At 46.1% G+C, this 11,369-nt stretch overlaps 1 protein-coding gene across 1 annotated transcript in view; it reads left to right on the forward strand.

Moving 5' to 3' along the window:
• The first annotated feature begins 531 nt into the window (after positions 1–531).
• Positions 532–11,369, forward strand: part of SERPINA3 (serpin family A member 3) — a 42,103-nt gene continuing 31,265 nt past the window's right edge. The window contains exons 1-2 of the mRNA XM_007944550.2: positions 532–1,156; positions 8,590–8,863. Of these exons, the coding sequence (XP_007942741.2) occupies positions 532–1,156; positions 8,590–8,863 (899 nt within the window). The remainder of the gene's footprint in view (positions 1,157–8,589; positions 8,864–11,369) is intronic.

Genomic DNA, 11,369 nt, shown 5'->3' on the forward strand with positions numbered 1-11,369 from the left:
AGGGCTCTGAGGTCTGTCTGATGGGGCGCAAGCTCCTTCAGTGGTTCCAATTTGGGAGCAGTAGAGGACATGGGGGAGAGGGACTCCTGCCTTCCAATCTCCTCTGACAGGGGCTCACCCTCACTGGGGACTGGGCATTCTTGTTGGCCAGTTCCTCACCCCAGCACTTAGCTCCCAGCCTAGGAGTCAGGCAAACCTGCTTCTCACCCTGACTCCTCCCCTTGGTTGCTGTGTGATCTTGGCAAGCCCTTTCACCTCTCTGTGCTCAATATCTTCCCTGGGAAAATGGCAACAATGACAGCACCTACCTCCTAAGGTGGGAGGGAGCACAGAACGTGATCTTGGGTGGTGGGTGCCCAGAAGCACACCCAACCCATCCGTGGAGGGTGCAAAGCTGGTGAGGGCAGCAGAACAGGGACTGACCCCAGGCCACAAGGAGGCTGTGCAGGGAGTCCCATGGGTGGTGGGTGGGTTGTTAAGGCTCTGTCTGAACTGCCATGGCTTGAAGGAGCTTTGCTTTCAGAGTTGAGAATGCAGAAGATGTCACCTCTCCTGGCCCTGGGGCTGCTGGGGGCTGTTGTCGTGGGCCACTCGAGCAGCATACTCAGAGGGGAAGATCAGGCCCACGAGAATGAGACCCATGTGGATAGCCTCAGGATGGCCTCCAGCAATGCTGACTTCGCCTTCAGCCTCTACAAGCAGTTGGCTTTGAAGACCCCCGACAAGAATGTCATCTTCTCACCCCTGAGCATCTCCATGGCCTTGGCCTTCGTGTCCATAGGGGCCCGTGGCACCACCCTGACAGAGATTCTCGAAGGCCTCAAGTTCAACCTCACAGAGACCCCAGAGGCTGAAATCCATCAGGGCTTCCAGCACCTTCTGCGTACCCTCAAGCGGCCTGGTGAGCAGCTGCAGCTGAGCACGAGCAATGCCATGTTCGTGGAGCAGCATCTGAATGTGCTGGAGAAGTTCAGGGAGGAGGCCCAGGCGCTGTACGGGGCCGAGGCCTTCAACGCCACCTTCCAAGACACTGCCACCGCCGAGCAGCTCATCAACAGTTACGTGGAAAAGAAGACCCAGGGGAAGATTGCGGACTTGGTCAGCGGCCTTGACCCACAAACAGTGATGGTCCTGGTGAATTACATCTTCTTTAAAGGTGCGTGTGTATTGGCATTCTGAGGGAAAACAGGCTTTTCATTCTGAGATGACAGAACGGTCTGTGACTACACAGAGCACCATAGAGCAGGAAGCCAGATCGGTGGGGCTTGGCTGCTGAAACTACACTGCAAACGGGTTTCTAAACTTCAGTCTAACAGTGGTGGGACTGTTAGCTGTTTGCCGTGGAGGTGATTCTGACTCATGGTGACCCCGTGTATGCAGAGCAGAACTGCTCCGTAGGGTTTTCAAGGCCGTCACCTTTCAGAAATAGATTGCCATGACTTTCTTTCAGCACCTCTGTGGGGCTTGAACCATCAACCTCTCAGCTACTAGTTGAGCCCTTAATCGTTAAAGCCACCCGGGGACTCTAGCCAAACTTCTACTCAGGAATCCTAACCAGCGCAGCTGTCCCCTCTCTCCTGCCTCTTAACTAGGAGCTCATAAGCGTTTTTCGGGTTCTCTTGGGGCCATGAGGGCTTCTAACAGTGGGCAAACAGGCAGGGAGGGGCTGTACATTCTCAGGAACCCTGCAGGCCTCTAGCCTCCAGGCAGTGCTCCCCTCAGTTGAGTGCTCCAGCCCTCCCTGAGGGGGCATCTGTGTATCTCTCCACCCTCTCATCACCTGCCCTCCACCCTATGGTATCTCATTTTTTACTCAATTGCTTCAGCGAGGCTCACGAACATCAGTCAACTTGTGTGTGATGGGACCTGGTCATTCTTGAGGCTCTTATTCAGACTCAGAAAATCCCGGGTCCCAGTGTCTCAGCTCTGCTGTGCTCTGTACCAGCTTAGGGAGGGACTGAGCATCCCATGGCTGCTAATTCTTCCTCTCTGCTCTTCTCCCGGTGGCATCCATTTGGCCCATGGGCACACAGGATCAATTCACCAAATGATGCCAGAAGCACAAAAGTGACTTTATGAGATTAAGGAAGGCGAGAGACCATGGAGTCAAGAAAGGAGTTTGTTTCCTGGGAAGTTTGTTTTTTTTTTAGATCCAAATGGGCTAAGGAGGGAAAAGCATTGCAGCAGAGGGAATAGCTCATGCAAAGCCATGGAGTCAAGATAGAGCATGGCCTGTGGAACAAGTAGTTCTCTGTGGTACAAAGCAGGGTCCAAGAGAGAGGGCAGCAGCTGGAGGTGTTGAGTCGAGCAGAGTCCAGATCATAAAGGACACCACCAGCCTTACGAGATGTGTGGACCCTCTCTAGAGGACCCTAGGAGAATGATCTCTTGGGCTTCTGCCTCAGTTACCCACTGCTGCTATAACACATGTACTACAAGGAGATAGCTCAAACAAGCAGAAATTCATTCTTCCACAGTTCAGGAGACCAGAGTCCAAATTCAGGGCATCAGGTCTAGGGGGAGACTTTCTTTGTCCAACTTTTTCTTTGTCTGAGTTCCAGGCTTTCTTTGTCAATTCTAGGGGAAGGTCCTTGTCTCCTTTTATGTCTGTGGGCCTGGTATTCCTTGGAGATCTCCATATGTAGTGGCATCAATCATCACCTGAGTCTAGGAGGTTCTCAGCACAGGGACCCTGGATCCAAAGGACATACTCCACTCCCAAATGGCCCCAAGAGAACCCCCAAAAAAGGCTTATGAGCTCCTACTTAAGAGACAGCTGGGCTGGTTAGGATTCCTGAGTAGAAGTGTTTGGCTAGAGTCCTTGGGTGGCTCTAATGATTAAGGGCTCGACTACTAGCTGACAGGTTGATGGTTCAAACCCCACAGAGGTGCTGAAAGGAAGGCATGGCAATCTATTTCTGAAAGGTGACAGCCTTGAAAACCCTGTGGGGCAGTTCTGCTCTGCGTACTTGGGGTCACCATGAGTCAGAATCAACTCCGTGGTAAATAGCTACAACAGTTCCCACAACAACAGTTAGACTAGTGTTTAGAAATCCCTTGTGTGTGTGTGTGTGTGTGTTATGTGCCGTGGAGTCGGACCCGACTCATAGCGACCCCTCCTTGGGTTTCCGAGGCAGTATCACTATGGAAGTAGGATTGCCCCATCTTCCTTCCGAGGAGTGGCTGGTGGGTTTGAACCGCCAGCCTTCTGGTCAAGTGCCTTAGGCACTATGCTACCAGAGCTCCCTAGAAATCCCTTGGTGGTACTAAAATCCTTCTCTTTCTGCTGGCTTCTCTCTCCTTTTATTTCCTGTAAGATAAAAGGTAATGCAGGCCACACCCAGGGAAACTCCCTTTGTATCTGATCTGAGCTGTGGTCTGAGTAAGGGTACTTCATTAACATAACAAACCTAACCTAATCATCACTGTTTCTTTGTTAGGTGCCCTAGAGTAGATTCTGACTTGTATTGACCCTATCTGTGGACAACAGAACAAAACACTACCCTGTCCCGCATCATGCTCACAATCCTTGCTGTGCTTGAGCCCATCCTTGCAGCCACTGTGTCCATCCATCTCATTGAGAGCCTTTCCCTTTTTCTCTGACCCTCTACTTTACCAAGCTTGGTATCCTTCTCCAGGCAGTGGTCCCCTCTGACCACATGACCAAAGTAGGTGAGGCAAAGTCTGGCCGTTCTCACTTCTAAGGAGCATCCCGACGGCACTTCTTCCAGGATAGATTTGTTTGTTCTTCTGGCAGTCCATGCTATTATCAGTATTCTTCACCAACACCGCAATTCAAAGACATCAGTTCTTCAGCCTTCCTTATTCATTGCCTAGCTTTCACATGCACATGAGGCGATTAAAAGTACCTTGGCTTGGGGTAGGGACACCTTAGTCTTCAAAGTGACATCTTTGCTTTTCAACAATTTAAAGAGGTCTTTTGAAGCAGATTTGGCTATTGCAATACGATGTCTGATTTCCTGACTACTGCTTCCATGAGTACTGGTTGTGGATTGAAGTAGAAGAAATCTAATCTTCATTATCATAGCCTACTCCTGCCTCATGAACACATACCCACTGCCCACTGCCATCAAGTTGATTCCAACTCATAGTGACCTTCTAGGACTGAGCAGAACTGTTCCACAGGGTTTCCCAGGCTGTGAGTCTTTACAGAAGCAGACTGCCTCATCTTTCCCCTGTGGAGCAGTTGGTGGGCTCAAATTACTCTTTGGTTAGCAGCCAAATGCTTTAACCACAGCACCACCAGAGACCTTTCATGAGCACATAAAGCTCAGGAATTACAACACATCATGGAAGGAGGATAAGTACATCAGATCACATCATAAGGGATGATTACATAAATACATAACTGCCAGATTACACCATTACATGATTACCAAACCATTGAAAATTCTAGACTAGCCAAGTTGACACATATTTTGGGGGGACACAGTTCACTCATGACAGCTTTCACGAGGGTATTGGAAGAAGGAGGCAAGCTTAGAGTCAGGGGAGTCTATGAGGTGGCTTCGTGAGCTGGAATGATGGGGCCCAAGCTTCTTGGATGGGAAATGCTAGGAGACACACAGGAGGCAGAATCAGAAAAGTTGGTTCCCTGGAGACAGAAATATGGGAAGATAAGGAGCAGATGTGAGTAAATTAAAAAGCCAGTAGATCTTGGAGCGATTATAATATGGACAGTGATTTCATCCCTCAAAACACCCTTCTCCCACTGTGGCATACACGGAAATCCCTAGAGCACCCAAAGGCCACCCATCTTCCTGGTGGGAACCCATGCTGGAGGACAAGATGACTGGAAGGACCCCAAAGGAGCCTTAGTCTCCTGGGTGATGTTGGAGGTACCATGTGACACTGCCCACACATGGTGGCCACAGAAGCCACGTGAGTAGCTGGTAAGCAGGGGCACTTTTTAACTGAAACATCTCACTTTGTGTTGGGCCTTGACTATGATGCTCTTTACAATTAGATTTGCCTGTTTACTCTGGTAGCATAGTGGCTAAAGCACTTGACTGCTTACCAGAAGGCTGGCTGTTCAAACCCACCAGCCACTCCTGGGAAGGAAGATGGGGCAGTCTACTTCTGTATATATACTGCCTTGGCAAACCAAGGAGGGGTTGCTATGAGTTGGGTCCGACTCGACGGCACATAACAACAACAACAACAGGCCTTGACTATGATGCTCTTTACAGTTAGACTTGTGTGGAGAAGGAAGGGCTGCTATGTTAGTCCTAGAAAACCTGCAGGTGGGGAGGAGGCAAGTGAAGAAATGAAGCAGTAGAGAAAGCAGAGCCACCTAGAAGCGGACTTTGGTTACACTAGCTTCTATTATAGAGAAAAATAAATAGCATCCTCATGTTTATTGGGCACCTACTACCACCTTGTTTAACCCTCACAGCAGCTCTGAAAGTAGGTAGTCATGTCCCCCATTTTTTAGATAGGGAGCAAGAAGTTCTGCAAGCTAAGTGACTTGTTCCAGGGTATAGCTAGTAGGTAATAGAGGTTCCAACTTATCCTGGGCCCATTCCAAAATTCCCTTTTCTTCCTCTTTTTAACTCAGAAAAAAAAAATTTTACTGAGCATCTTCCAGAGTTTAGAATAGAAGTCACAATCCAGAGCAGGGATCAACACACTGTTTTTAATAAAGGGCCAGATAGTAATTATTTTAGGCTTTGTCATCCATATAGGTTTCTGCCACAGATTCCTTTTTTTTTTTTTCCCAGCCTTTTAAAAATGTAAACAACATTGTTAGCTTCAGACCATATAAAAACAAGCCATGACTGTATTGGGCTTGGGAGTTGAGCTTGCTGACTGACCCTTTACCTAAAAGAGGAAAAAGTGTACTTAGTTAAATACATACAGCTCAGGGGCCCATGTCAGGATTTCCAAAGAATGAGTTTCTTGGAATTTTCACCACTTTAAATATTTTACTCAGTTGCCTTGTTGATTGAATTTTTTTTTTTTTTGTGAGAAGTCAGTTCTAATTCTTTCTTCCTCTGTAGGTTGGGTGCTTTTTCCTCCCTCTGGTTTCTTTCAACATTCCCTCTTGTCCTTGGTTCTCTGCAATTTGATTGTAATATGCTTAGGTGTGTATTTTTTGGTATTTGTCCTGCTTGGTTTTCCCTGATCTTCCTGGATCTGTGGTTTGGTGTCTTTCATTACTTTTAGAAAACTCTCGGCCATTATTACCTTGAATATTTCTTCTGTTCTGTTTTCTGTTTCTTCTCCTCTGGTATTCCAGTAAATGTGTGTTACACCTTTGAAGTTGCCCCCCTCCCCCCCCCTAGTTCTTAGATGTCTGTTCTGTTTTTGTCAATACTTTTGCATTTTCATTTGGAAAGTTTCTGTTGAGATAACTTCAAGTTTACTGATTCTTTCCTTGGCTGTGTTGAGTCTCACTGATAAGCCCATTGAAGGCATTCTTCATTTGCGTTACTGAGCTTTTTACTTGTAGCATTTCCTTTTGAGTTTAAGAATTTCCATCTCTCTGGCTCCATTACCCATCTCTTCTTGCTTATTGTCTATTTTTTTTTTTTTTCCATTTGCACCTTAAGATGTTAAGCAAAATTATTTTAAATTCCCTACCTGACAATTCCAACATCTATGTCACATCTGAATCTGATTCTGATGTTTGCTTTGTCTGTTTAGACTGTGTGATTACTTACCTTTTGCTATGTCTGGTAATTTTTTGTTGAAAATCAGACACATTTGTATCAGATAATAGGAACTAATGTAAACAAGCCTTCAGTTTGAGGATTTATATTAACTACAGGGAATTGTATGGAATTTTCCCTTTGCAAAATTAAAAGCACAAACAGGGTCTGGAGTAAGAGCGCTATGATTATATGCTTGGCCAAGACATTTGATAGGGTCAAGAAGGGAGAAGCCTGGGAGGTTTGTATGAGTGATGCTGCATTTAGGAATGCTGTAGCAGGGGCTCCCTTGTGTATGACCACCCCAAACTTGAAGACTAGAAATTGGGGCTAGTCATTCAACCCATCTGTAATGTGGCTGAGCCTGAGGTTGGATCTGGAGGGCTGGATCTCGTAAATCCTAAAGCAGAGCCAAAGATGAGGGAGACAGGTTCTTAGAGCGAGTGAAAGCCAGGGAACGAAGTTAGTCATCAAAAGAAAATGGCAGAAGAGGAGCATATTCTTTGATGATACAGAGATACAGCCCAGGATGGGATGGGAGAGGGTTGGGAGCAAAGTGAGGAAGGGCCTGAAAAATTAGACTAAACCAGAAGCCTTTCTCTATTGGCTCAAGACATGAGCCATGACTGGCTAGCTGTGGCTGAAAAGTACAAGACAGAGGGAGATTGGAGCTACTGAGTCCAAGAAATTGCAACAGTTCCAAGTACCTCAGGATTAAGAATGAAAGTAATGGGGATTGGGGGCTCAAGACCCAAGAGGAAGTCTGAGCTGCTAACTATGACTGTCCATGGCCATAAAGATGGACATCACTCAGATATCCGCTGAGACTACCTTGTTCTTTTGGATTATTGAATTTGGGTGGCACCTCTTAGCCCATGTCTTTTGGGAAGTCATTGCCCCAAAGATGTCACAAGGAGCCGTGGGCTTTATTCTCAAGTTCACTCCTGGGTCTGAGTTCAGTAAAGTCTCCTTGCTCCTCCCAGCTGTTTCACACCGATGGGCATTTTCTTCTGTCTGTCTCTCACCAACCCCCATGAGGAACTCATCCTCTTTCTTCCTTTTTACATCCCAAATCCTTCCATAAGCTGCTTGGGAGAGGAGTAGAAGGTTTGGGGTGTCAGAAGTGTGTTTATATGTTTACACACCTGCAATACCTTCAAATGGTCACTAGGCACTGTTCTTGAAAGGCTATGCCTTATTTATTTATTTATCTATTATTGTGATTTGGATGAAAGTTTACAGAGCAAATTCATTTTCCATACAGCAGTTCACACACATTGTGTTTTACGACATTGACTGCAGTCCCACAATGTAACAGCTCTCTCCCCACTTCCTCCCCATAGTTACCTCTTGCCTGTGTCCTTCTTTCCTATGCATTCCTACCTCCCATCCCCCAGCTATCTCCCTGTGCAAACACTGCCTTTCTGTTCTCCCATGATTGATCGCGCTAAAGAGTATATCTACCTGATACAAATGTTCACCCTATATGCCTGTCCATTGTTTGGCTAGAAGCCACAGGAGGAAGGCTATGCCTTTTAAGGATTGTGGAATTTTCCAGTTTCCTCCCAGGTGCCAGCCTCGCACAGAACCGTTCTCCTCTTTCCCCACCGTAATCTCTTTTTTGCACTGCCTATTCCCCAGCTCCTGTTGATTTCTTATTCAGAACAATTAGCCATCTATTTGTTACCTAGCCCCCTTCCCGGTCCAGCTTTGTGGGGTCACATCCTCACCCGCTACAGATTATATACCTGCCAAGGTATCTTTCCAAACAAGGCAGTTCCATCCCTAAGAGGAACTCTGTTGTGGCTGATGATGTATAGTGCTTTCTCCGTTCCGGGAACCGAGACAGAGTTGGGATAAGGGCACAGCAGTTCTTCCACTCACCCGCTTCTCTGATTTCTTACGCCCCCACCTTTAGCCAAATGGCAGCATCCCTTTGATCCTCAAGACACATACAAGTCAAAGTTTCATGTGAGCAAAGGAAAGTCCGTGAACGTGCCCATGATGAACATTGAGGACCTGGACACACCTTACTTCCGGGATGAGGAGCTCTCCTGCACCGTGGTGGAACTGAAATACACTGGTAATGCGAGTGCACTCTTCATCCTCCCTGATGAAGGCAAAATGAAGGACGTGGAAGCCATGTTGTTCCCAGAGACACTGAGGCGGTGGAGAGAGTCACTGCAGACCAGGTGACTATCCTCAGGGCCCTGACGTGTATGTGGGCTTCCCACCTTCCTTCCCAGACCACTCCCACTCTTCTTCAACTCTCCATCCTCCAAGACTCTGTATCAAACCACCTAAGGACCTCTGAGATGTTGTAAAATCTCCGTAATATCCAGGGCACAGGGCTGGAGTGGCGGGAGAACCCATCCTCGAACAAGGTGGAGTTATAGGGTTATTTTGCCTTTCACTGCCTCTGTTTTTTCAGGCCTGGTTTTATTTTTCCTTCTGTAGGATAATGGCATAGGAATAAACAAGGAGCTCTAACATGCTCTAAGTCATGAGGAATCGTCAACACCATGCCCACCATTCACTTGTGTTTTCTCTTTGTTTCAGCCCCTTGAAGGTAGAGAGGGGTAGAAGGAATGTGATCAGTTGAAGGCTGAGATGAGATGGACTCTGAGAATCAACATTATACTCACTATTATATTCATTGGTTCAGTTACTCATTCAGTCATTCAACAAACATTAATTGAGCACCTACTATGTGTGAGGATGTATCAGTGAATAAAACACAAAATTCCCTGCCTTCATGGAGCTTATTTCTTATCCAGGGGAAATAAGTAATAAATAAATAAAATAAATAAGTAAATTATTTGGTCTGTGAGAAAGCAAAAAGTGCAATGGTGGAAAAAAGCAAAGCAAGATAAAGGTATCAGGAAAACTGGACTAGGAGGTAGTTTGTGATTATAAATAGGGTAGCCATTTAGGCAATGCTTGAGCAATGACATGACAGAGGTAAGGGATTAACTCACGCAGCTGCCCAGGGGTAAAAAAAATTCCTAGACGAGGGAACAAGGAGCTCTAGTGGCACAGTGCCTAAGGCATTTGACTGCTAACTGGGAGGTTCGTGGTTCAAACCCCCTGGCCACAGTGCAGAAAGAAGATGGGGTAATCTACTTCTGTAGAGGTTTCCAAGGTTTACCACCTTGGAAACCCCGTGGGGGTCACTATGAGTCAGAATAGACTCAATGGCAGTGAGTATTTTTTGTTTGTTTGTTTTTGAGAGGAGGGAACAGCCAATGCAAAACCTATGAGGTGGGAACGAGCCTGGAATGTTCAAGGAGCTATGAGGAGGCTAGTGTGTTTGGAGCAGGGTGAGGAGGAGAGTTAGAAGAGGTAAGGGACCCCAGTGGGTGGGGCAAGATACTACATACAGCATGTAGGTCCCTAGGAAATCTTGACTCTTCTGACTGAAATGGAGAGTTGTTGTAAGGTTCTGAGACCAGAAGTGCAGTGATCTAAACATTGGGTTAAAATGATTACCCTGGATGTTGAGTGAAAACTGAACTGTAGGACAGGTGGGGACATGGGAGGCCATCCGGGAGCCTAGTGCTGCCATTCTGATGAAAGCTGTGGTGCTTACGATGAGGGAAGACTGGGTTCTAGGCAAATTTGAAGGCAGAGCTATGGACTAGGATGTGGGGTTCAGGGCACCAATGCCAAGGGGACAAACAAAGCTGGGCAGTACTTCTGGGACCAGACCCTGGAATGGAGATGTAGACTCCTTCTTAGGGAAAATTTTTTCCCTTCCTCTCTCAAGTTTCTGGTGCTTTCTGGCAATCCTTGGCATCCTCTGGCTCAAAGACGTACCACTTCAATTTCTGCCTCTGATTTATATGACCTTCTTCCCTTTCTATGTCTATAGGTCTCTATGTCCCTAAGTGTCCCTTTCCTTATATGGGCAAGACTCATTGAATTTAGGATCCACTCTAATCCAGTATGGAAGAAAGACTGGGCAATCTACTTCTGTAGAGATACTCCTTGGAAACCCAAGGAGGGGTCACTATGAATCAGAATCAACTCCACAGCAGTGAATTTGTCTTTTCTTTTTTTCTTAATCCAGTATGGCTTCATCTTAACTTGATCATATCTGCAAAGACATTATTTCCAAATAAGGTCACATTCACAGGTACCAACTTTACAACTTTAACTATCTTGTGAGGACAGATAGTGCCCAAAATAGGCACTCACATATATAAATGGATAATTAATGAATTAATAAGAGTGTACACAAGAGATCAAGAAACTAACAAAAGGATTACTTACTGCTGGTGAGAAAGGGGTGGTTGGTATAGAAGGCAGGGAAGACCAGGAAAACCCACTGCCATTCAGTTGATTCCAACTCATAGTGACCCAGACTAGAACTGCCCCATAGTGTTTCCAAGGCGGTAAATCTTTTATTATTAATATTATTTTTAATGCATTTTATTGAAAGATACTTTATGTACAGTGACATATACAAAACTAAAGTGACATGGGTCAATGCATTTTTTTTTTTTTGCAGTGTTCCCTCCCCTCCCCTCCCACCCTTGGCAACCAACCAAGAAAGTTTCCCTCCATATCTTTCCTTGACCCTCCACAACAATGAACTAATACTGTATTTGTCCTTCTGTGATTGACTTATTTCACTCAGCATAATGTCCTCCAAGTTCATCCATATTATGTGGTGTTTTACAGACTCTACGTTATTCT

This window comes from Orycteropus afer, unplaced genomic scaffold, assembly GCF_000298275.1.
Source record: "Orycteropus afer afer isolate SDZICR_OR568_19922 unplaced genomic scaffold, OryAfe1.0 scaffold00127, whole genome shotgun sequence".
Classification (NCBI taxonomy): Eukaryota; Metazoa; Chordata; class Mammalia; order Tubulidentata; family Orycteropodidae; genus Orycteropus; species Orycteropus afer.